The sequence below is a fragment of the Colletotrichum graminicola genome (assembly GCF_000149035.1).
Source record: "Colletotrichum graminicola M1.001 genomic scaffold supercont1.2, whole genome shotgun sequence".
Classification (NCBI taxonomy): Eukaryota; Fungi; Ascomycota; class Sordariomycetes; order Glomerellales; family Glomerellaceae; genus Colletotrichum; species Colletotrichum graminicola.
The window spans coordinates 458,798-484,278 of record NW_007361006.1 but is presented as its reverse complement, the minus strand read 5'-3'; the positions used below and the strand labels follow the sequence as shown (position 1 = coordinate 484,278).

At 55.5% G+C, this 25,481-nt stretch overlaps 5 protein-coding genes across 5 annotated transcripts; 2 read left to right on the top strand and 3 right to left on the bottom strand.

Annotated features, from left to right (window-relative positions):
- Positions 1–26: 26 nt before the first annotated feature.
- Positions 27–1,607, bottom strand: GLRG_00604 (threonyl-tRNA synthetase; the record flags this gene model as incomplete). Its single annotated transcript, XM_008091289.1, has 1 exon — positions 27–1,607. The coding sequence occupies one exon, from the start codon at positions 1,605–1,607 to the stop codon at positions 27–29; it is 1,581 nt and encodes a 526-aa protein (XP_008089480.1).
- A 699-nt stretch (positions 1,608–2,306) lies between these two features.
- On the bottom strand, positions 2,307–3,812 carry GLRG_00603 (aldehyde dehydrogenase; the record flags this gene model as incomplete). Its single annotated transcript, XM_008091288.1, has 2 exons — positions 2,307–3,285; positions 3,337–3,812. The coding sequence occupies 2 exons, from the start codon at positions 3,810–3,812 to the stop codon at positions 2,307–2,309; spliced, it is 1,455 nt and encodes a 484-aa protein (XP_008089479.1).
- Positions 3,813–4,775: 963 nt separating this feature from the next.
- GLRG_00602 (uncharacterized protein) lies at positions 4,776–5,070 on the bottom strand (the record flags this gene model as incomplete). Its single annotated transcript, XM_008091287.1, has 2 exons — positions 4,776–4,807; positions 4,917–5,070. 2 exons carry the CDS (start codon positions 5,068–5,070, stop codon positions 4,776–4,778), a joined length of 186 nt encoding a protein of 61 aa, XP_008089478.1.
- Positions 5,071–6,232: 1,162 nt separating this feature from the next.
- On the top strand, positions 6,233–8,609 carry GLRG_00601 (uncharacterized protein; the record flags this gene model as incomplete). Its single annotated transcript, XM_008091286.1, has 3 exons — positions 6,233–6,463; positions 6,532–8,203; positions 8,341–8,609. The coding sequence occupies 3 exons, from the start codon at positions 6,233–6,235 to the stop codon at positions 8,607–8,609; spliced, it is 2,172 nt and encodes a 723-aa protein (XP_008089477.1).
- A 9,912-nt stretch (positions 8,610–18,521) lies between these two features.
- GLRG_00600 (uncharacterized protein) lies at positions 18,522–20,476 on the top strand (the record flags this gene model as incomplete). The annotated part of the gene is made up of 3 exons (XM_008091285.1): positions 18,522–18,785; positions 18,843–19,838; positions 19,898–20,476. The coding sequence occupies 3 exons, from the start codon at positions 18,522–18,524 to the stop codon at positions 20,474–20,476; spliced, it is 1,839 nt and encodes a 612-aa protein (XP_008089476.1).
- Positions 20,477–25,481: the final 5,005 nt, after the last annotated feature.

The following is a 25,481-nucleotide window of genomic DNA, read 5'->3' as shown; positions in this document are numbered from 1 at the left end:
TTTTTATACAAGCCGCGCGTTGTCGCCTACTGGTACGTCTCAACCATTTCTTGCATCTTGAGGCGCAAACCCATGGCCGACAGGTCCTCCCGAGGCTTCTTCTTGTCGCCGTTCTCGCTGGGCCGCTCGCCCGTTTGTACCGTCACGGTTTGGTTCTCGACGTTTTTCTTTCCCACGACGGCGATGAGGCCGTACCCCTTCTCAATCGCCTCTGCTAGTTTCTTCTGCAGCGACCGTGGGCTCACGTCGATATCGACCGCAAAACCCGTCGGACGGGGTTGTACCGGCTTGTTCGGGTCCCTCACGCGGTCGTGACCCGTCAAGGTGTCTTTGATCTCGGACGCCCAACGGACCACGGGCTCCGTGTCGTTCAGGGTCAGGATAACACACTGGCGGGGGTTGAGCCAGAAGGGCCACTTGCCCTTGTACTCCTCGATCAGTAGCGCCATTAGACGCTCGACGGAGCCCAAGATGGCTCGGTGCACCATGACGGGTGTGACTGACCCGTATGTCTCGAGCTCGGCCGGGTCAGCCTTCTCCAGCGGCAACCCCTGAGCCTCCAATTTGGGCGCCGGCGCTTTGTACTCGAGATTGAACCTCTGCGGAAGCTGGAAGTCGAGCTGGATCGTACCGGCTTGATGCGACTTCCCGTGGGAATCGTGGAGCATGACATCGATCTTTGGGCCGTAGAAGGCACCGTCCCCTTCCTTGACGGTATACTTCAGCCCGGCCTGCTCCAGCGCATCGCGCAACTGCCCCTCCGCCCGCTCCCACTCGGCATCCGTGCCGATGTAGTGGTCGGCCGGCCGCGTCGACAGCGCGAAGTCGAAGTAATCCAGCCCCAGCGCGCCGTAGACCGTCTTCATGAAGTCGAGCGTCTTGAAAACTTCCTCGCGGATCTGGATCGGCCGGCAGAATATGTGGCCATCGTCCTGGTGGAACCGACGCACGCGCGTCAGGCCGCTAAGCGCCCCCGAGATCTCGTTGCGGTGCAGCGGGCTAAAGTCGGCGAAGCGGATGGGCAGGTCGCGGTAGCTCCTAGTCTTGGAGGCGAAAATGAGGCAGTGGCCCGGACAGTTCATGGGCTTGAGGCCGTAGTCGTCGTCCTCGCCCTCGGCCGTCCGGGCTGTCTCGCCGCTGCCCTCGTGCGGCGGGCTCCTGCCGTCGGCCCCGCAGCAGCCAGCTGCCTTCTCCTCGGGAGCGCGCGCACGGCTGGTGACGGTGTACATGTCGTCGGCGTAGTTTTGCAGGTGGCCCGATCGCTCCCACAGGGACTTCTTGTAGATGTTTGGTGTGATGACCTCTTCGAAGCCGTAGTGGACGTACTGCCGCCGCAGGAAGTCCACCAGGCGGTTAAAGACCCGCGTGCCGTTCGGGAGGAATATCGGCGAGCCGGGACTGTAGACGGAGGTGGTGAAGAGCTCCTGCCGAATGCCCAGCTTTCGGTGGTCGGGGAGGTCATGTTCGGCGGTGGAGGGCGTGACCGGCGCGCCGGCGGTTTTCTTGTCGGAGTACCATTGTCTCGGAAGGTGATGCGAACTCAATGAAGGACCTCGGAGGCCCGGCAGCGAGCGGAAGGCTGGTCTGACAGCCCATGCGGGAAGCATGGCGCAGATTGTTGGTAATAGGACGTCATGCCAGACCTGAAGGTCTCGAGAGCGAGCTTCGAATTTGCGATGCAGGGATCTTTAGAGCTGCCTGACAGGAGGGGCCTAGCGCCAATTGATAGCGCACGGGCTTGCCTTGCTCGTCTGGTTACCAATCAGTTCGGATGCTTCGGGCGGTGTCAGCAACATTACGGAGTCATGGACGTACCCGAGCCAACCTTAGGAACGAAAAGTCCTGTGCAATCTAGGAAAGCTGATTCTGCATGAATTCTCTTCCGATAGAACTTGTTTCTGTCATCGGTTCACTTTCCGGGGAGTTGGGAGCTTTGCGCCTGTAAATCAATATGGGATTAACTAGAAGTCGCACGGACGGAAAGTTAGGACAGCGCGAGTTTGGTTACAGGCTGCTCTACTTGAGCTTCACTCACAAGGGGGACTTCCGCAATTCCCCTTCCCAAGGGATATCCGGAAAGATTATCGAATGGGCGATTCGAAAAGATTGGCATCGGTTGCACGGATAGTCTCGGTCAACCTCATGCTGCGAATCACGAGGGACTAGAGGATACGGGATATCACGGTTTCATGTCCGAGAACACTAGGCTGCGCAGCTCCAGGCCTGGGCGTACAACAAGATCAGGGGCTGATGTGTCCCAACTTCATTCAGAAAAGGTATATTTTTAGCGCTAGGAACGAGGAAACTCAGTTCCGGTATGTAATCGTCTTCGTCCTCACCCACTCCTCCAGGCCTGTCGAGCCGAATCTGCCAAAGCCGCTGGACTTGACGCCACCATGGGGCATGCCGCTCTCGTCGTGAACAGTCATGCCGTTAATGTGGACGGCTCCTGATTCGATCTGCTTGGCGAATCGTAGACCTGTACGCAGGTCCTCTGTAAAGACAGCAGAGGTTAAACCGTACTCGGTGTCGTTGGCGATCTTTAGCGCCTCCTCTTCAGTCTCGACCTCGAAGAGCGACACGGACGGGCCGAAAGATTCGGTCTGGTAGATGTCCATATCTGTGCTGACGTTCTTGATGACGATTGGCCGCAGCCTGGTCTTAGACGTTTCCTCAGCATCGACGTTGCCCGCAACGACGGCGGCGCCCTTGCCGACGGCATCTTTGATGAGCTTCTTGTTCTTTTCGACGGCGACCGCGTTGATAAGAACGGGCGCATCGGATTTTGATGGGAAAATCTTCTCGATCGAGGCAGACAGCTTGGCCTGGAACTGCTCGCTGACCTTCTTGTGGACGATGATGCGCTCCGTGCTCATGCAAATCTGTCCCCCGTGGAGAAAAGAGCCGATTGCACATTGGTCCGCGGCTAGGTCAAGGTTGGCGTCCTCCCACACAATAGCCGGAGCCTTGCCTCCCAGCTCGAGCAACACTGGCTTCAGGTGCTCTCCCGCCTGCTTGGCGATGATGCGCCCGACGGTGGTGCTTCCGGTGAAGTTGATCTTCTTGATTTCAGGGTGAGCTATCAGAGCTGTTGTGATGGCAGCGGCGTTGGCAGGCTCGTGAGCAATCACGTTCAGCACACCCTTGGGCAGGCCGGCTTCGTGGAAGCAAGCCACCATCTCTACAAATGTCCGCGGAGAAAACTCCGACGCCTTGAGAATAGCTGCGTTGCCAGCTGCAATGGGAAATGCCACGGATCTTGCCCCCAGTATGAAAGGGGCGTTCCTGACACCAAGTTAGCTCCGGCGTCACTGGCACCAAGCATAATCTACTGACCAGGGCGCAATTGCGAGAACGACTCCGTAAGGTTCCTTCAAGACCATGGCACTGAGGTTAGGATCATTGGTGGCCGGAACAGAACCCTCCACGGTGACGAGGCGTCCGCCGACGTCCTTGATGCAGCCAATGCCCAGGCCCAGAATGAATTCGGACCACCCGGCGGCCGCGCCAGTCTCTTCCGACATGATGCGTGCCAGCTCCTCTTTGCGGCTCTCCATAATGGCGGCGGTCTTCAGAAAAATGTCTCGGCGCTGGACCAAGGTCGTCTTTTTCCAGCTCTTGAATGCCTCGGCGGCAGAGTCAACTGCCGCAAGGGCATCCTTCTCAGTTGCGCTGCCACATTTGTGGACAGTTTTCCCAGTGGCGGGGGACACGACGTCAAAAGTCTTTTCAGGGATGATCTTTCCCCCGTCAATGAAGAAGGGGACAATGTAGTCCCCTCCTGACGAGGTGCTGTTGGTTTGAGTCGACATTGACTGGATGTGATGCGGAGGACGAGTTAAGCCACTCGACCAGGAAGGGTATCACGAAGGGAAAGAAAGGATGACAGATTAAGTTTTATTGCAGCCAAAAGGAGTGACAGAAGCCAATTCTAGGTGGCAACGGGATTCTTATAGTACCGGCAGTACAATCGGCGTCATGGTACTGTCAATCGACATGGAACGCTTGCTAGCTTCAGACCCTTGCCCTTCTTGATGCCGTCCTCTCCTACCGGTATTAGTGCACAGAGCCCCCGCACTCTGAAGGTGGGGTGAGAAACTTTGGGCTGTTTAGTTGCGGATACTTCCTGACTCTTCGTGGGCTATGTCCAATCGCTTCAAATCTGGAAGAACAAGTGGACGGTATTCTGCACAACTCAGCCATCCTACGACGGATGGTGGTTTCGGGTAGCGACCCAGAGGTGGATACGTCCATGTACTGACCCGGTTGAGACCGGCCAACTGACGCCCCATTCTGGTGACGGTCGGTTCATGAAGCATACACGACACTTCAGACCCAAGGTCCAACAGTCGATAGTGCAGTTGGACCCTTGTCACAGGCGTAGGCATGATGCAGCTCCGACAATAAGGATGTGGCCCCGCGCGAGTCCTTTGTGCTCACTATATTTGGTTTGGGTGGACCTCGACTAAGAAGCAGTTAGGCCGGAAGGTGCCGGAAGGTGACCAAAGCTTCCCAACGCAAGCAGAATGAATCGCGATGCTGGGGTTTCAGATGCCGGTGGCAGCTAAAGAGAGCGCGCACACTCTGGTTGCGAGAGTAGAGATAGAAACACCAAGCTTGACCCCACTGGAGCATCGCCTCTCAACCATCGTATGATATATCGTTGGGATTCTGTACTTCCAATTCTCAACAGCCGTGATGCCGCAGGGTCTACGTTTACCGCGTGGCAATCCCTCACATTATCACGATCCGGTTTCGACTCTGTCTCTTGGTAGTCAAGACTTGCCGCTCCATTTCTTGAAGACAGCTGGATCAACGAATGGCTGGGGTACAGCCGTGGAGTCTACGTGGAGTACTTCGACTGCGACAACAGTCAGTTTCGAAGCGCGTGTGGTGTCCGAAACATACGGTCTCACCTGGCTTGGTTCGCGACCCCGGCATAGCAAACTGGACGTCACGGACACCTTTGGGATTTTCGGTATAGGAGCCGTTGCCTCGGTATAGAGGCGGCAATGCGAGATCGACCTTCACTGGTAGCTTGGGGGCTTCTTTTGTTTCTTGTTTTGCCATGGCCGAAATCGTACAGTGACGTGAGCAACGAGGTAATTAGGGATTGACCAGATGCAGTGTTTTTGATGGGCTTTAGGAACGCTTCGAGTGCAGTTTCCGGGCCTGTTTTGAGATTTGCCTTCGTCTGATCGAAACAAGCCCGGCAGGGTCAGCCTTGAGCTTCCGCCACGACGAAGGGAGGAGTCGAGACGTGAGCTATTGACGACCCCTCTTCAATTGTGATTACATAGTACGGAGCGGAGTAGGTAGGTAGGTAGTCAAAGGACAGACCCATCACGCCTTTCCGTTAACAACCAGCCACTCAGGACTGGCGCTCACCCGCCCACCGACCCAATTTTGACCTACAATTCCCACTCTCGGTTTTAGGCAAAACGATGACCACTCATGCGGGTGTGTGGGAACAATTCCCCAGATGCAAAGTTAGACGTGTGTGGGTAATCATGGGAAACGAGAACGATATCGGACCAGCAGATTTCGTTAATCCCAGTTTAGTCTTGATTGTCTTTCGATCGGATCTGCTCTCTTAATACCTAAGCATTTGTACTGAGTGCAGGGGCTCACGACATATCTGTGCTCTCTCGCTTTTGACAGCTGCTGCGATCTGCCTGTTCAGAAGCATCAAATTAAGTAACAGGCCTTTCCTTATCAGGCAGCTGGCATGTGTGAACAGCTTGCTGACCCCGCCCGTTGTAGAAGACGAAAGCGGGGAGACGGAGACCAAAACAACCAATGGGAGACGAATACCACACATCGCCCCCCCCCCCCGCTGCTTCCCCTCTTAAAAAAAAGAAAAGAAAAAAAAAGTACAACGGCTGGGCTGGGCTGGGCTGGCGCAAAGAGGCCCCAGAGGTACCGTAGGTCCTCATCCATAGCAAATCTTGCCTCGCTCTTCAGGTCAAAACCAGAAAGCAAACTTCCCCGCCCTCCGCATTCGGCCACACCAGCTCCCACCTCACATCAACAATTCCAACACACACGTCGCGAGACCGGACCGCCGGCCCAGTGAGTTTCGCTCACCGTTACAGACATCTCCGATTGCCGAGTCTCTCCTGCGAGCTCCGACCGCACCTTACGCCGCGCCCGGCTCGGGAGGGGGTCCCCGAACCCGCCTCTGCTGCGTATTGTTTTGTCTCACCCCGACTGACCGTCCGTCGTGCCCTGCATGGACGATTTGGTCATCGTCGCTGCCGGCGGGGCCACGCCCGTCTCGCCCGGCAGTCCCACGAATACCCGTCATGCTCCCAACGGGCCTCCCAAAAGGAAGCACAGCACAATGGCCTTGGACAGCAGCCCTGGCAGCAATGTAGGTCACGACGACGAAAATGGCGAGCCAGATTCTAAAAAACGCCAGCCCGGCGTGAAACGCGCTTGCAACGAGTGCCGTCAACAAAAGGTGAGTCACCTTACGAATGATGTCCCATTGCAGGAGTCACTCGACTGACAAACCCTCAATCGGAACAGTTGCGATGCGACGTTGTGCAAGAGCCCTTTCAGAGTTGTTCTCGGTGTAATCGTCTCAAGCTCGACTGCAAGATTGAGTCAAACTTCAAGCGTGTCGGCAAGCGTTCGAAGCACGCCGAGATGGAGAAGGAAATCGACAGATTGCGCCGCAACATTGCACGCGCCCAAAACCAGGGCTACACCATCGACGATGACGACCACGACCTTCAGTCTCCCATCGCAACGAGCGTGTATACCCACACCCGGAACCCCTCTCTTATGGGCTCCGATGAGGCGGTATCCTCGCTGCTACACCTCAAGAGGGGCGGGTCCTACAGTTTACCGCGCTACACACACGAGCTCGAGAATGTCCGTCTGACCGAAGAGTCCGTAAATCAGCTATTCAACGAATTCTTCGCATTCTACCATCCTTTCCTGCCATTCCTCAACCCTCAACAGTCACCCGACCAGTACTTTCAACAACACGCTCTGCTGTTTTGGTCAATCATCTCGGTTGCTGCTCGTCGGTATAGCGCAGACCCCACGCTGCTGACCTCGATATCAGGGCCTTTGACAAGGTTGCTATGGTCAACCATTGGAGACGTCCCCAGCAGCTACTTTGTTGTCAAGGCTCTGTGTTTGCTGTGCACATGGCCTCTGCCAACAAGCACGACAAGCGCTGATCCGACACATATTCTGTGCGGTGTCATGATGAAGGTTGCGACGGGTATTGGCCTTCACAGGCCCAACCACAGTCAAGACTTTTCTCGGGTATCAGTCGATCTCAACAAAGAACAACTGCATGACCGCGTAACAACATGGGCTGTCTGCAACATAGTCGCCCAAAGCATCGGTACTGGCTATGGTCAACCGGCCTCGACCCTCTACGATTGGACACTTGCTGTTCGTCGGGGAGAGGACGGGCCGTTTCGGTTGACCCCCGAATTAGAGGCCAGGCTCCAGGTAGAACGTTTTTGCGATAAGGTCTCTAAGGAGATGTACAGCAATGCCAGTGATCCTCGGGGGGTCGCCGGTGACGAGCATCGAGCCATGTTGATGCGGGTGTACCGGAAGGACTTCAACGAACTCCAGGCATCCATCCTCTCGCAACAATTGGGGCCCATTGTGAATCTTCATATGCGGGCTGCCGCCCTTCACCTGCGCTTGGCTGGCTTCTTTGATTCGAGTACGACACCAGGCTACATCGACGATCTTATGGGACTCTGGAGAGCCACGACGAGTTTCCTGGACAATATCCTTGAGGTCGACAAGGTCACATCACCCGGGCAGAACTCTCCCGGACAGATCTTGCTATATGCGACAAACTACATCCAGCAGATGCTGATTGCGGCAGGATTTGCTCTGCTCAAGCTTATGCGGTCGTTTTTTGCAAAGACAATCGACTATGATCGCGGCCGCAACCTCTTCCATCAGACAATCAACGCCATCCGCGCGACAAGCGTTGTAAACAACGACCTCCAGTGGCGCTTAGCCGAGCTGATGGTGCAAATGTGGAATGGAGCCCGGCTTGACAGCAACAGCACGGCATCTTACGATAACGACGACTCTCCACTGCACATTGACGATACATTGCAATTGAAGGTGCGCTGTCGCCACAGCATGAGTCTCGTGTTCGACTCTGTCTGGCGATGGAGAGAAGAGTACCAAGCCCAAGGTAGAGGCTCGATTGACGGTAATTATGCACTCCGCTTCCACCTCCCCTTCCCATGCTCTGGCCACTGCATCCACGTCTCTCTTCGGTGTGACTGTGATGACTGACTTACGTGCCACCCGAAATAGCCATGAAACAACCTACTAATCCAGACTCAGCGAACGAGTCCTCAGCGTCATCGACCCATTTGGACAGTACTCTCATGCCGGCCACCCAAGGGCTGCAAGCGAACAGCCTGCTTTCTACCAACGGAGCTCTTACCCCAGGCCACTCTGGCGGAATCGGCAGCCAGGCACCCAGCAACAGCATGCTGAGTGGCCTCAATTACGGCGAAACCAATTACGACTTCTTTGACCCGCAGCACTGGATGTTGGATGGCCTACTGGACTTCAACTACAACTTTGTGCAGCCTCTCGAGGGCGCGTAGGACTTGACCTGACGCGAGGCAGTATCTATCAGAGCCATGACTCTTTCCAGGGAGTCCAAATTGAGGGAAGAATGCCTGCATACTGGGGGCAGGTTTCAGAACTGCGGACTGACAGCGGACAGTCTGGCTTACATTCTGCCTGAAAGGGGTGAGTGAACGCCCCTCGGCAGATGTGGCGTTGGGCCCCGTTGGGGTCCGGGGATGAGTGACCAGGTGTGCAGCTCTAGGCGATTCTCTCATACCCACCCCATGGTGGGCGATATCGACCTGTTGCGGATATCCTGTCACCCGAAGATGCTGCTTGCGCCAACCAGAGGACGAAGTTTTTCTGTCGATTTTACACCTGTTTTTGCTATTGATATCCCGGAACGGAAACCTCACAGGAAGAGAATCCTGTTCGTATACTATTTTTCCTTGCTCTGTTTCTTTACGCTGGCTTCTTAACACGGTCTCTTGACGACGGTATAATAACGCGGACATTTGACAACGAGCTACACGACATGATGAGTCGACATGGGTTGTTGCTTCGGTTTGGGCGGCCGTCTTGTCTTGTACGTATTTTTCATTTCATCCTCGGAAGGCTTCTCTGTTTCTGTTCGCGGGATCATCAAAGCATTGGCAATAGCAGGTGCAGGTTTCGTATGATCCGCGAGTATACACAGTCTCGAAGACAGCCATAGTTAGCTGCAGAGTAGTTTGAATTCACAATATCTAATTCGACGATGCCTTCTGACCGTGCTATCTATTGGTCTTGGCAAACTGTGACACTGTTTAATGACAGGTCGCCCTCCTCCTGACGCACATGAGGCGACCACGTTCCTGAATCACATCTTCTGAGACATATTTCTTTTGGCGCGAAATAGAAGGTGGAGGAGGAACGCCATGACATGCGGCCCAATACTCCCAATCAAGGCGCCTTTCGGCATCTAGACATCCCGCTGCGGCAGTATTTTATCGTCCGGAACTGATCTGCGCCATGCTGCCAAGTGGTGTTTTCGGCCGCAAGCTCGCGCCTGGATAGTGACTGGCCATGCAGCAGCATGCAGCAGCCGAGGTAAACAACGGAGCCCATCACGCGGGCACGGCTTTGCGCATACGATAGTTCACTTTGGGGAGAGGCCGGATCGGCGCGGTCTTTTCTTTTCCTTTCTTCTCTCCTCCTCTCGTTTCGGAGGACTGCCCTACTTAGGACATCGATCGCGCAATAGCTAATGACCTTCCCGAGACCGAGACGGCTCGTCGTCCTGCCTGGCACGAAAGGGGGGTAGGGGTGGGGGGGGGGGTAACATCAACCAGCCAGCGATGCCGCGCATTGGAAAGCAAATGTAGTGCCTGATCCCTCCCGTCTACAGCTCCCGTCAAGATCCCGTCTAGAGGAGGCACTGTAGGAACGCAAGAGATATGAGGTTATACAGCAACTCCCTCCTCCTCGGGGTTCTCTCGCCTCGTGCTGGACAGCCGCAGACCGCTTCTATACCAGCCTAGCGGGCGGTACTACCATGGTATTGAATCGACTTGGTCGTAGGTGCCAGTGTGTTTTCTTCTTCTTCTCATCCAGCGACGGTAGGGACGTCGACGCCTTGGGGTCTGGGTTTAGTTCAACAACCCAAGTGGGTGGCTCTTTTCCCTGGCGGGTTGTGTATCTGTACGACGTCGAGAAGTACCTCGGTTCGGTCCCATAGTCTGTTAGACACCAAGAGAATCGTTCGAGTAGGAGGAGCGAGGTCGGGATTTGAGTCGTCGCGGGAGGGGGGGAGACGGATGTCAGGGGCGGAGCAGGATGACAGTCATCCAAACGGGTCGCCGATGACGAGATCTGAGAAGATGCTCCTGCTCTGTGCCGCAACAATAAGCCGCAGTGGCGGCCGGAAGCAACCTAAGCTTCTGCAGGACTTTCTTGCTATTCTCAATCGTGGAGAAGGGGGGGCTGTGTGGATGCAGGAGCAGCGTCTCGAGAGCGGCAGAGAGGTTCTTGTGGATCGCTGCGCTTGTTTAACGCTTGTGGGTGCGAAGCTCGCGGCTTCTGTCGTCTGCCGTTGACTGTGAGATGGCGTCTCTCTCTTTCGCTACTCTTCGTGTGGTGTTCGAAAGTTGGGGGCCATTCGTCGGTTGGTTGGTTGGCCTTTTGGTTGTCTATCCCCTTGCGGAGCTTCACAGCCCCGGGCATGGATCCGTCACTCCGCCACCCGAGCTGCCCTACTTTGGGAGGGGGAAAACACATTGAAGGCTGTAAAATAGAGAGATAGCGACGGAAAGTGGGTGGAGAACCGTTCGTGTGCCTCGTGCCTGCAGATGGACTCAGATGGACGTTACTGCGGAGCTGAAGTAGCGCGGTCGCAGGTTTGGGTACCATAGGAGATGTGATGAGAGCCCGCAGCAGGAGCGAGGTTCTACTGTGCAATGCAATAACTCAGGTCCAAAGCTGCGGCCGAAAGGTTGGGGTGCGAAGTAGCTGGCACAGCAGCAAGGGTGCCGGACTCCTCGAGGAACGACCGGCTCACTAACCCAAAGAACCTCCAAGATGGATTGTAGGTTCGTCGTCAGGGAGACTCAATTTTCCAGGTTACGCAGAGAAACCTCCGCGGACTACAGAACGGCATGGGAGGCCGCTTCTTTCGACGTCCGGAATCACCGTGGAAGCGGGTACGGGGCTTTGCAGGCACTTGGCCGCGTTTTCGGGCCTCTGTTGTGGCCTCCCACGTCGAGGGCCAGTCACAACCAACGACACGGTCAATGAGATATAATACATGGGAAATAAATGGAAAGAACGCCTTGCAAGGCTTTGTTCTCTCTCAATGTCATCACCGCCCCAGAGAATCAACTTGGGCAATAGAACTGGACATTTTCGTCCGGCGGAGCCCCCAAGAGCATCAGGAGTGGGCCAGACAGGAGATCCGGTTTGTCGACACCGGCCATGTCCATCATGTTCATTCAGTGAGCCGCTTCTCCAGTGGTAATCCGTCAATCTTGTTCGTCTAGATTAGAGTGCTGATTATCCGCATAGAGGCCTAACATGGGCTCGCACGCACACCAACGGCGGCTTTTGAAACACTCAGGGGATATCCTTACGGCCCTTGGCGGCGCCTTTCCCGTCCACGGTTCAAGTGAGAATAGAGCACGACAAAGGGCACAGTGTTTGGGACTTGAACTGAGGCGCCTGACTTGTCCATACGACATCATCCCGCGGATGGGTCAGGTGGCGCTGTTGCCTTTTTTCCTCCCCCCCGAGTCTTCAGAAGAGCTAGGAAGAGATATTTTCTTTCTCCCAGTGATGGTTTTCCGCTGTTCCAGATGTGGTATGAAGAAAAAGGGTTCTTACGGGCGCAACCGGCAAGTGGGCTTGACGCCCGCCTTTGTCCGCCCAGACTAGGCCAGTCATGGTAACTTCTTCCACTCAGGACCACCATGGTCTTGGGTATTCCCACCCCCCTCTCCAGAACTCGAACAATGGCTATCCATGACGGTTGCAGAGGCTTGTCACGGCGCAGAATGGAGCTGCCGCCCATGATTCGTGGATTTCAGGGATGGCGACAGCAGCTCAACGGGGGCCACCAGCACTGAAGATGGATAGTTTGCTTCGCTATGGCGTAGCTTCATTGGTCGAGAAGTGGACAGAATCCACGAAGAGGTGTCGGCTCCCAGGAAGTATCTGGTTGTCTCAAAACCCCTCGTCAGTGTGAGAGGTCTGAACGGGCCAAGTGATGGGAGGATGGGAGGGTAGGCCTATCTGACCGTCCGACAATCGGCTGCACCTTCTTCCTGAAAGAGCTGCCTTGATCGGCTCTAGTTAGTAGTCTTAGGTCAGAGAAAGTTGCCCAATGCCGAGGGCTGTGTGGTTTCCCATCATACAGTACATGCTTCTCGTTGGAGGACATCCCCCGAAGGCAAATGGCTCGTCAAAGACGAACGTGGGGCACCGCGCCACCCGCATGAGGGTAGGGGAACACATGGAGGGGGTGAAGGGCATATTATCCTGTATCTCCTTGTACCCCCGAACTGTCTTGTTCATGTCTCAGGGGTAGCCGGCCAGTCCGGGCCGTTAGACTTCATTGATTGCGAAGGCGGGTGGAGTCTCGGGGTTGCACGGGGCAGCGACGGCAAGCGTCAGGCCCATTTCCTACTGACAATCTCAGACGGAAAACGCGCAATGCTTGTTGCGGCACGATCGCCGGCAGTCTGAGCGGGCTTCGCTACCTGGAGTTTGTCTTTCGTCCAGGGCTTCGATGACATGTCATACCTTGGCAGGCAGTCAAGAGTGTTCTATCTGGACGCTGGCGCCCGGCTGACTGTCCGGTGTGAAGGTGGCTACTAATCGGCTACTTTGGCGCGACCTTGTCGTCAGAAGATTTCGGACTGTTTCTCGGTAGCTAGAGTCGAACGAGCTGCGCCGCCGGAGCCCAGCAGAGAATGCTGTGCTGTGGATACTTTCGTCATGGCACTTCCAGTAAGATTTTCAACGTGAGACAGTTGCTTGATCATGACCCGACAGACTGGAAGCGCTCAACGTGCATGCAAAAGGTGCAATGCGACGCACAAGGCAGTGCCTCAAGAGAAGTCGAGGCAACGTTGGCTCGAGACTGACTAGATCGTGATAGGAGAGGTCAGTAACCGCGCCTGGAGCCTGTGACAGACGCAATCAGCAGCATGATGAGGTGATTATGGCCAATGGCGGCGACAGAATATGCGACCTGGGCGCTAAGATTGCAGAATACTCGATTCCGGGGCTGCGGTTGTCTCCTTGTCAGGCTGTTTTCTGGCCGGCAAAGTTTTCTGGGTCTGTCGACGACCCTGGACGAGACCACCAACGGAGAGCCTTGGGCCTCGTGAGACGGCCGAGCCTGAGTCTAGCAGCCAGGTTGGCCCCTACCTACTGCCGGTTCAGGTTCCATCACTTGGTCGCCTCAACGGCCGGCCAGCAATACCGAAAGGGGCACAGCAAGACTTAACCGGTACAGAGGGGCTTTTTGCTGTGGCACAGACTCTGGGCTTACAAGGCAAAGCCTCAGACCATAACTCAGCCCTCTGTACCGGCACATATCCGTAAAAAGGGTGATCTGCAAGGTACCATCGGCTTAAAGCCATGAGGAAAGGGCCGGCGCGCTAGGGCGAGATGACGTTAACTCGTCTGCCCTCGAAGCAAGCGTAGCATCAGCAGGGACTTGGCTCATCAAGGATGCGTCATGGCCCGGCACCCGCATCTAGGAAGATGGGATCGAGAAAGGAGGAGAAGGCGACGGCGGCATCGGCGGCCAGGAGCAACAAAGTTGGGGGACATTTCTGCAGCAGGGCGGGTGGCGTGGAAGACTGCGCAAGCCCAAGCGCGGCGCGTGAGTCCTGGCAGGGTGGGTGGGCGTAAGACATCGCGGTTAAAAACTGGAAAAAAGCGTGCGCTGTTGGTAGTTTGCTGTTGGTGATGAACGGTTGGCGGTTTGCTAGATGTGAGAAAGCTCCCTTCTGGAGGTGACAGCTGCGCCGTGAATGGCAGGCACCGCTTAAGCTTCACGTTCGAGTAAACAGACGCGCGCTAACTCCGAATACCAGGATCGGTCTCTGACCAGTGAGGTGTGCGCAAGCAAGTGGAGATGGGGTGGAGTGAGCAGACAGCGAAGCGAGTGGGGCGTGGAAGGGGGTGGGAAAGAATGGGAGGGAAAGGGGGGTAAGGTTACGCTCTGCGGCCTTAGGCTCCACTCAACCCCCCATCGCCCTGACAAAAAGGCTTTGAGGCGGTCCAATGATAGCCACGCATGGCCCTCGGATCCACTAGTTTCAACGCTAGGTTAGGGTGAACCAGACTGTCGGGTCCGCGCTAGTAGGAATATCCCTGATGAGAAAAAAAGATGAGAACTGAGCGTATTGGCTCTGTGACCGTCTCTCCCCCTCTCCTCTCTCTCTTTGCAGTAGTTTGTCGCGTTCCTCTCCTTCTCTCTTTCTTTGCACTGGCTACTTTACGTAGAGTCTCATTGTCCTGGTTCCCTCAATCGGGGCGCATGCCCAAGGGCCTCTAAGCTGCGTATGTCGTTGCCAATCAGCCCATTTCTTCCCTCTTGACGAGGCGTGCTCCAAGAAGGGAAGGGGGGAGGCGTATGAACTGGTCTGGCCTGTGGGGACGTGCTGCCGGCCGTTTATTCAGACTCTGTATTCGTGCTAAGCCCCCTCATCTCGGCTTCCACTTTTATCTTTCAGGTGTTCATAATACAGGTGATTCACACAAGAAAAGGTTTTGGGCCGGTAGGCTAGATCATGCAGCGGGCCTCTCGCGGGAGTGAAATAGAGTGCAGATTGTAGCGGGCAGCCGCACCTTATGGGCCCTTCAGATCAAACGGCTCCCGCCTATACTGCCCTTTCACTTATATATGCCCCTCTTCAGTTTGAAGGACCTTGGGCAGTCCTAGTCTTAGTAAACAAGTGAATACAGTTCCTAATCCCTAACGAAAGCACACAGCGTCATAGGTAGGTCGCCCGACATAAGTGCTCGGCCCGTCGGTCGACGGCAGCTTCAGCTCATGACGGACTTCCACAGGAGAGGAGGCGAGACGTGGAAATGACATGGAGACGCGATGTTATGGGAGGAGGCGAAACGATGCGGATGTCACCTCCGAACAGGGAGTGTGTGGTGTGTCTGGATGCTGCCGCAAAATCTGCACAGGCAAAGGGTACACGCCCCCCCGACCCGCCCTCCACCTCGCCTTGGCTAATTATTTTTTCCCCAAAGAGCCTTGACCTGGTATGAGGGCATAACTCGTTGCCAGGCTGGGAGGAACCAGGTTGTCAAGAGGATGTCAACTTTTGGCGACGACAACCTAGTTCTCGGGTAGCTGGTAAAGGAATTCCAGTTTGTAGAGCCCAGTCCAGTCCAATCTTCCATGTTAATAGAACACTTCCTAGGAATGCACATCAGCCGTCTTATGGCCTAAGGACTCGCTCGACTCCTCTTTGTCCGAAGACTTGTAGGAGCATCACCCACACACTCATACACACACTATGTATACCACACACATCAGTGCTTCGGGCAGACCCCACCGTCCCTGCCCCCCCCCCCCCCCCCCCCTCCAAGATACACAATTGGTTCTGTGCACTGGCTATTCTGTTCCGCGATCCTTGGCGCAGGCCAGCGCACGAGGATTCGCTGGGGCAATGCAAACATCGCCAAATATACACTTTGGCCACCACGAGTATTCAGGCCCACCGAAAGAAAGACCAGTAGTCGGGCCAGCTGGACACCTATGAGAAAGCAACTTACGTAGCAATAGTCGAGGTAAGCCGGGCAGTAGCGGCTCATGACTAAGGTAGAGTCGAGATAGCACACGGGGAGAAGTGTCCTCAAGAATGCACGTTTCCATAAACTCAAAGCCGTGGACGCAGAGTATGTCGCCAAGGTCGTGAATGTGCCGGATAGCCAAACAGAGAGCTGTGATGATGACGGGGCACTTTCCTGGATGGGACTGGAATGAATGTGAGGCCAGTTCAGCGCGGAAGCGGGCCCGGCTTGTAGAGTTAATCATCCATGCGTGCCTCTGAGAAGACATGAGTCGAGGTACGTACCCTCAAAACCAGTGCACCCCACTTGGGCACCTACCCCGGCTCGCCGACCCCGTCGCGGCCGCCGTTAAAGCCAATCACAGAGATTCGAGGCAATGACACTCGGTCGTTTCCCTTCCCTTCTGGTGACCCCCGAGTCCCCGACCTCCACGCTCTTCTGCCACCCCCGACCTTGATCCTGTCTGTACCTGGGTGCCGATACGCTAACCTACCTACCTAAACCACCTTGCATACTACACGTTAGGTATTCGACAAGGACACTGCCGTTCGCTACCCATCATCGCTGCTGCTGCTGCCGCCTCGGTCTCTGCTCTGTTCTACTGTGCTGCCCTCTATGGCTCCGTACTCCATCCCCCGTCCGTCTTATTCTCATGACAAATTCTATGCCTGAGACTGATATTCGCCATATCGCGGGCTGCGGGTAATATCGACCTCTTCGCATGTACATATTGTGCGTACACAATGCTACCCACGCATTGCTTTCCAAGCTCCTCCTCCTTCCCCCACCACTAGCTTACTTGCTTCATTTACGGGGTAGTCTACTCCTGACGGACTTGAGAGAAATCGCCCAGAGGATCTCTTTCCTGGTTAGTGTCCAGGATCGGGTCTGATTTCTCTTTCCTCACCCTCTGCCCTCTCGACCAGGGGAACCTGTGCGATTGCCATCGCAGGACAACCCCATCAGAGGCGATCCATGCCCGTCTTGGCATCATTCGGCTCCGTTACGTGCGTAAGTACGTCCGTAAAGCACAATTCATGCGGAGTTGATAGCACCCAATTCTCACTGTGATCATCTGCTCTGTTACAGCTACCCGCTTTGACTGCAGTTATTCCAGCACACAACCACCCACCCATCTCCTCGGATACGGGCGTCCAAGCAGCATTGCTTTTGATGACAAGGCTCCCCAATGACCCGGTCCTTTCCTTTGGATCTTGGGCTCTAATGCCTGATCCGAGGTCATTAGCCGGTCCAGTCATCCTAAATACACGGGCACGCGTCTCTTGACGGGAAGGGAAAGGCGTTTAACCCACAGCTAAGCATTTCACAGTCTTTCTGTCTTCGCTTATCTTTTTGGCGCATGTACCAGGTGGCCAGGTGTCTTGTGGTCGCAATTCGGGTAATCGCAAGTCAACCTTGTCTTCTTTTGAGGGGACTGTCCTCGGGATTCTTCACATCCGTCACTTGGCCTGTATCAACCAGTCATAGTCTTTCTTTCACCAATAATTCACTTGCTCTGCCACACCTCACCACTGCTAATCAACCCAAGCAGGATACAGCTGCTCGAGATAGAAACGGTTATGCTAAGAGTCGGGCTCAGACTAGGTCATGTCTGCTGTGCCGAGCCTCGCCCGTCAATTGTTCTGTTTCCTTGTCCACCCATATTGCACCTTTCAATCGTTTAGGCGCTCCGGAGCGGCGTAACGGAGGCAGTAAACGAGGTTGATGAGTGTGTGAGGGAGGTAGTCGTGTTTGGTAGTCTGGAACATACCCACACGGCTGAGCAGCATCTGCTACTAATGCGACGCTGCATTACCTAGGTAGGTAGACAGTTCTAGTTCTGCTGGACAGTAACCGGTAAGTGACCTCTCAGAATCTTTTCGCTTCATCCCCTGTTCCTCTTTCCCCGTCCATTGAGTTGTGGAGCCAGGTACGCGCCTCATGCTCTTTCCCACACACACACACGCAAGCTCTCTCTCTCTCCCTTCTGCCTTCCGTCTATCTGGACGGCCTCCCCTCCTCTCTCACTCCCCCCCCCAATTCCCGCACACGCCCCCCCTCCCTCACCCCTCCCAGCACTTTCGGCTGCACATCGACCCGCATCTACAGCGTTGCACTAACCGTTCGTGACAGCGCCGGGCGGCTATCGCCTGCTACTGCGAGGAACTGCCCACACCCTTGCCCTCGCGTGCTATCTGCCTCTCCGCCTCTCGCACATACACCTGCTGTCTCCCCCTCTCCAGGCCTGTGTGTGCTACTGAGATAGGTACCAGAATATGTTGTACCTCACGTACCTACTCCCCGGCCACCTTTCGTACCCTGGCGATGGTCCCCGCTGCCTTCAACCCTCGAGAGTGGCACTTGGTCAAGCCCTTCTCGACTGACAGGCTCCCCTTGCTGGAAAAAAAAAGGACAAACCTCTGATCGACATCATGGCTGTCCACATCGCTCGTCATTAATAGGCCGCGGCCGTCTCCCATCCTCACGAGGCTCTCTTCCCATCCCCTCCACTTTACAAGTCGCATCGGAAAAGGCTGACTCGGGGTTTGCATTCTCTGCTCTATATTACTCTGGCCCCTCCCCCCCCCTTCTGCCCATATCTTCAGCCGGACAAGACAAACCCTCCCCCACACTAAATCACATCGCAAACCTAGATGCGCCTACAAGACTCGCAAGAGCTCCTTCATCGTCCCCAACGTTTCTCTCAGGATACCACTACCGGACACCTTGAGCCCACTTCCTCCTTCAACTGTCAAGACCTCTCCGTCGCCATTCACTTGACAATGGCAAACCAAAACCACATCGGTCAGGCATCGGTTCATTCCGACGGACTGTCAGACCACATGGCTAGCAGCCGATCTTCCACAATCCAGCCCCACACCACGGTCTATCCAGAGCTCGAAAGCCCTCCGTACACTGTAAGTCAACGAGTGTGTCCCTTGGCCACCTCTTTATTTGAGCCTAACAATTCCAAGGTTACAACCTTTGACCAGCAGCATCAGATTAACGAGACACATCTGTTGACGCCCGTCTCCGGCATCGGCTCGCCCTGTTTCCAGCAAAGTGCCAACTTGTCCCAGTATCCCTCCGCGATGACACCGATGCAGCCGCAAGCGAGCCCTTGTGGCCCTTCAAGGATGCCCTGGCACAACTCCATCAACATGAGCGCGGCCCAGAGTCAGGTTGGCTCTCCCATGCCGCTTAACCCGCCAACTTCAGAGAGCCATTTCGAGATGAGCTACATCCCGGCAGAACAAGACGATATGCCCACGCCACCCACAGACTACTACTGGGGTAGCTACTCGGTTTCCGCCCCGTCGGAGCCGGAACAAGGGTCTATGTCGCCTCAGATGTACATGTCCCCTCATACGCATCACGTTATACAACCTCAACCGATGATGGGCCAGATGCCCCCGGAGCTGCCGATGCCACAGCATGCTCCTCCTTCTGTCCACGCGCCATACTTCCCCCAGCAAAACCACAACCCTTGGGTAGAACAACCCGACATCACCGATTTCAAGACTACGGCTGCCAGGAGGCGCCAATTTGGATACTCCCTCCCAAGCACGCAGATTGCTCGCCAGGAGCCCAATGTGCAAGCATCTGGGTCTTCGAGGCAAAGTCGTCCCCAGCCTGTAGGCCGGGTGCCGAGGCAAGCTCGTGTGAGGAATCGGGCCATACCACCCTCAACAGACTCTACAGCGGCCGTTGACATTGCTCAGGTGCAGCTGGGCGGGCCCATTCCTGATCTTCCGGACGATTTCGTCATCAAGGAGAACTGTGACGCGCAGCACCGGTTTCTCTACCAGAGGCAGCGGGATATGATAGTCGCGGGCAGGAAGGGGGACGGCATGTGGGATACAATAAGGGCGGAGTTCAACGAAAGGTTTCAGGACGAGTCTAGCATTCCTCGCCTGCAAATGCTGCTGAAAAGAGGCAGATACAGGGACCAAGTGATGTCACCGAGAGATGTGAGTTTGCCCCTTTTCCCCACCGACATGATCAAAGCACCATGCTGATCAAAGAACAGGAACATATTGCATTCAAGGCCTTTGGGTTTGTCTACAAACAGTTTTACCACATCGTCGCACGTAAATTCAAGGAATTAGGCGGCGGCCGGACAACCCCGTGGGGCCAGACTGCTCTTGAGTGCTTCGCAGTCGACAAGGGCTTGGTAGCTGAGTCCTTCGCACCCGTGCCGAATACTCCCCAGAGTGGTCCCCGGGTGAAGACGCGCAGGTTGAGAAAGATCAGCAGCCGGCTCCAGTCCGATGCCTACTCCAACGCCATCCTCCAGGAGACAGAGAACAACGGCGGCGGGGTTTTGGAGCAGAACCCACGATTGTATGACCAGGTCATGGATGAAATCGTCGACTACAGGGGCGAAGAAAGCGAGGACGAGGACAAGGATGAGACTATGCTTGGAAATGACCATCAGACCCGCTCGAAGGGAAAGAGTCGTCAAAGGGGGGTCAATCTCGAAGACTCTCAGGGAGCGGATGACACAGCTGGCAACCGTGCCAGCACCCGCACGGCTGCCCAGCCTAGGAGGGCACCGGCAAGGCCCAGGGCGAGGGGACGCTTCGCACCAAGATCCAGAGCTTCTTGAGATTTGCTACAAGAATATGCACAGCATGCGAGGTACAACGGCCTTTCAATTCTCATTACCATTGGTTGCGATTTAGGGTTACAAGGTTTGGTTACAATTTTCGAGCCCAATTGACTCAGGGATGGCGCATACATGGTAGATTGTTTATTGGTCTTTATTCTCCATGATCTCTTCTGTTTTCCTTCTTCTTCTTTTTTGCTTCTTTGTTTTTCTAAGGGGAAGATACCACTCTTTTGGGGTTCGCAGGGGGGCTCTACTGGATTACACATATCGTTACCTATATATCTCTACACTCATGTTTGAACTTCTCTGTACCAGATATCATCTTGTGAAATATGCTACAAATCATCCATCACATATACAAGAGCATACCATATCCATCTCCTCACATGCATCTTGTCACTTGATCGTCTGCACTGTCTGTTTGAATGTCCAAGATCCTTGTTGCACTAGCGAGAGTGTTGTCTCTATCCACCAGTTCACAAGTGGTGACCGCGAAAGCACTGCAGTTCTGCCTACGAGACCTCCGGACATGCCGAGTAGAAGGTGCTTGTACTCACCCATCTACAGGCAGCGTTCCCAAGTTTTCGGGACCAAGGCAGCATTCGCACTCGTCGACGCGCCGAATGTAACGTCACTAACAGTCTCATGACGACAAGGCAGCACAAGGCCATGAAGACCAAAAGAGGGATCGCTTCTGTTGACGCAAAGTCAATAGGATGTGCCAAGAGACTGAGACAGAGACCCGCTGCCCTGCACGCCCCCCTCTTCTCTTCCGCTACTACGCTGCAACGAAAGGGACGACGATGGCGAGCACGAGCTCCATACTGGACAATACTGGCCTGGCCCTCTTCAACGAGAACAATGGCGGATCATCTTCTGTAAGCCCTGCGCTGCCACAACGACTTGGATACGACAAGACGACATCCACAGCCAGACCGTGTCTGCGGCCCTTCTGGACCGGATACGACGTGCGGCTTATCCGCAGCCCAGGCACTTGAAACTAGTACCCTTTCTGCTCAAATTAGCGGGCACATGGAAAGGATAAGCCAGGACAAGGGCTGAGAGGTACTATGTAGTCCTGAGAAGGAAAGAAAGAAGGCAGAAAATGAATAGACGAAAAGGTCCATATTGGAAGGGGAAACAGAGGGGGGGGTAGATAAGCAGCAGCCGGGAAAAGGGCATTATCTTGTCAAGAGCCACACCCTCAGCACACAAATTCGACAGGGCAGGCAAAAACCTAAAAGACAAGGACAAGCAGGGCAGCGGGAGATAATACGAATAGGTTGATGGGGGAGCTGCCTCTTGTTTCCCCGGGGCATCCCCGTATGGTGCCCACGCGTTACCTTGGCTTCCTTCTTACCCACCCCCCCCCCCCCCCCCCCCCCACCCAACCCTAGCGAGAAGAAGAGAACACGCCCCAAGGAACCCGGTCTTCCAGTGGGGCGTAGTTGTGGGGTTCCAGGTCGACGGCCCCGCAAACCGCCTTCCGCACACTGTTGATTATCGCTCCCCGCCAAGATAGGTCTCGGCTTCCCACGGTAACTCTCGCACGCTGCTGCCACCTTGCCCACGTGAGGTGGAAAGTCTGCGAGGAAACTCCGGGGCACCACAATGGCTGGTTTCTGGAGGGCGAGAAGCAGCACAGAGGCGACGACGACGACGAGGACGAAGAAGACAAATAGACCATGCGCACTCCGAAGGATACATCCTTTGGAGCAAATCATGGCCGGCTGGGTGGTGGTAGGCGCCGCCACCTCCTCTAGGCAATGCGGATACGACCATCCCCAAAATGACGACATGAAGAGCCGCTTTCTTGCTGGAAAATGAAAATTACTACAGAGCAAGGAAAGATCGAGCTACGACTGCGCTGCCGCGTTCGAGCCCAGCATGAGGCTCATCTCGCTGGGCCAACGGCGTCGACATGGTGCCCAAAGTTCTGTAAGCCCGCTGATCCGAACCCTCGTCTCACCTCGCTTGCCTCTTTCCCAGTCTCGCAGTGAGTATGAGCCGATTCTCCCACCTCTGGCGGGCGAATGTCACTCTACGCATTGTCATATAATTCCAATCGCATTGAACGTGCATTTCATCGCTTCACCCGGAGAGGTGGGGGGGAGGGGAGGTAGATCGGAAGGAGATTCGCTTTCCCCTCCATCCGCTTCCGTCCACCATGTCCTTCAGGGGGCGGCCTTGACCTTGACCGGTGTGGTGACCGGGCTTGACCGTGGACCAGTGGTTAATCCCCCCCTGTTTCCCAGGTTCCGGGAAGAGAGGACTCGCCGAGCGCAAGTAAGAGGGCGAGAGGCACAGCCAGGGTCGGGGCCGGGGGGCTGGCAGACGGGGGAGAGCAGCGTGTGACAAAAAGGATGTGATGAACCCCTGCTTCGCAAACGGCTGCTCACAAAAACAGCACAATGAACCCCGAAAAGGCTGTCTGCCGGACCAGCTGGTACGTGCACAACCCGACGTCCCTCCCGGCCTCGGACCTGCCCTACCCTGCCCACGAACGCCTGACGAAATACGGAGAGAGAGAGAAAGCAGGAGAGAAGAGGAAGAGGGATAAGAACAAGAGGACCTGTTCAGATGTAGCACCCTGTTCGACCGTGCTGCTGCTATATCACAGATCCAGAGAGACCGGAGCGACAATGGTTTTTGGGGGCGGGGAGGCATGGGAGAAGCATAAGTAGCACACGTAGTGCATACGTAGTAGGGACTCGAAACAATGGGGAGAGACGGGGGGAGGAAAGAGATGGCGAAAGGCGTGCTCTCTCTTTCGCGAGGACCAGATGTTCCGCCAGCAGCCCCCCCCAAAGAGCTCCAGGGAATCTCTACTGACCTGGTCTGCAGCGACACCTCATCAATGGTCCCGGAAACTCGGTAAATGAACTGTGGATGGCGCGCGATAAAAAAGAAAGCGTTCATTTTGTCAGTATTTGCTCTACCCGCATGAGACGAAGAGGGAATACGGGGAGAGGGGGGGAGTGTGGCAAAAGCTGCCCTGGTCAGTCAAAAGGTCCCCGAGGTCAAACTCGACGCCGGAGTATTTCCCGCTTTGCTGCGCTCTCTTGCGTAATTTCTCCCAGGCTGATTTGGAAGCTTTCTGTCGGATCCTGGCGTTCGATTCCTTTGACTGATAGACAACGACTGCGGTCCCCCCCGTCTAAAGAACCCTAAAGAGATGATGATGATGCCCGCGCGCCCGCGCGAGAGGGGGGGGGGGGGGGGGCCGAGACCCCCTCCCCTGCTCGCTTGGGCTACAGACCATGAGGTACCCGACGATGTTGATCGTCGACTGAGCTGCCACAGTCGAAGCGAGGTAGCCCTCTGTTGCAGCTTGTCCCTCGCCCAGCCAGGCCAATCTTGTCCGGTGCACACGTCAATGTCATTATCCACTTTTGTGTTTGCGCTCCTTCTCTCCCTCCCTCTCTCTTAGTGGTCTTTCCAGACTATGGCCTTGTTTGTCACCTTCCGCCACTGTCGGCGGCCGCCCTTTCGTGAGGTACCGTAGTATTCCCGTGCCCAGGAAGTGTAGGTATGCGGGCCCCTTGGTTCGACCCGTGCGTCCCGTTCCCGTAGGCGCAAGACCTCATAGGTTGGTTGCATTTTCCGAATGGCAAAACCCCGGATTTGGCGCATCATCGACTTGCTTGCGCCTGTTCGAATCGCCATTGATTCTGAACCTGGTTCCAACGGCGGCGAAGCGCGAGGCGCCTGTGAGCTAGGCCGGGAATGCGATCATGCCACCGTCCATCACGTCTGTCATACAACGCACCCGGAAGGGGATGCCAGATCATCGCCAGGCCAGCAAAGCAGTGGCCGGTAATTCACATCTGCAGCGGCTGAGCCACTACTCATGCGAGAGCCAGCCAGTAACACTGCGATCCGTCCTCTCGGGACGAATCAAGATTGCAGGATGGAACCGCCTGCCGGGTATAACTTCTCCCTTGCAGACTGAGCCCATTCAGAAAGCAAGCAAAGCAAGCAAGCTAGCGAGCTAGTCAAGTCGGTCGGGGTGGACCATCGCGCCAGCAGCGCCAGGAAGACTGTCGTCTCCCACCCCCTCCCCACCCCTCCCTCTCTCTGCTTTTCCCACCAGTAGACGCTCACTTTCCTACATGCTGCCAATACAACGAAAGGAAACATGCTCTTTGCCGCAGAGCTTCTGCACCGTCTGTCTCAACATTCCCTTCCTTTGCAGGCCCCGACCCAGAGTATCGGGCTCAAAGTCGGTGAAGACAAGTATGCTCTTGTTCCGCAAAGGCATCCAAGTCGTCGTCCTTCTCCTGCCGTATTTGGAACACTCGAAACAGCACTGGTGCCGAAATGACTGGCTCGCCGTCCCCTCGCCATTGGTATCGCACGATGGCCTACGCCCTCAGGCAAGGGTGTGGGAGAGGCAGTGCGCCCGCAGCCGAGCTATCTGCCCCTCGGTACCCACGGCACGCTCCGCCGCTGTGATGAAGACGGTTTCCCAGTCTTCCTAGAACATTTCCTAAGCGCAAGAAGTTCTGGTTCTGCACCACCGACCAAGGGATCAGGACCTCTAGCTCCAAGGCTTTGGGGTTCTGCCCAGCACAGCCGGCAGCCTTGACAAACGCACCTCGCGCTGGGTGTGCCTCCAGAATCACAAGTGCGGAACGACAATTTGTGTACGCGAAGGACGATCCTAAAGTGCGGGCGTTACAGCAAAGTGATGGCAGCTCGTGGTCATCGCCAGGGGTTCTCTCGCTTCAAGTTCGGGTTCGGGCAATATTGCTTCAGTCGCGTATCAGAGCTGGCGCCAAGCTGGTTGTTCTTCGTTCCCTGGCAACTGAGAGCGCTCCTGTAGCCAAGGGTAGTCTTGTAAACCGGCGCTGTCGACTGAATGCTCGGTTCGCAACGTTGCAATCCTCGGGGTCGCCATAGAGCAGGTTGATGATGCTTCATTGTTCGGAAAGTCACTGCGAGTGGTCGAATTCCGAGTGCTGAGCATCAGTGTATGGGTGCGGATCCGAACGTATGAAGC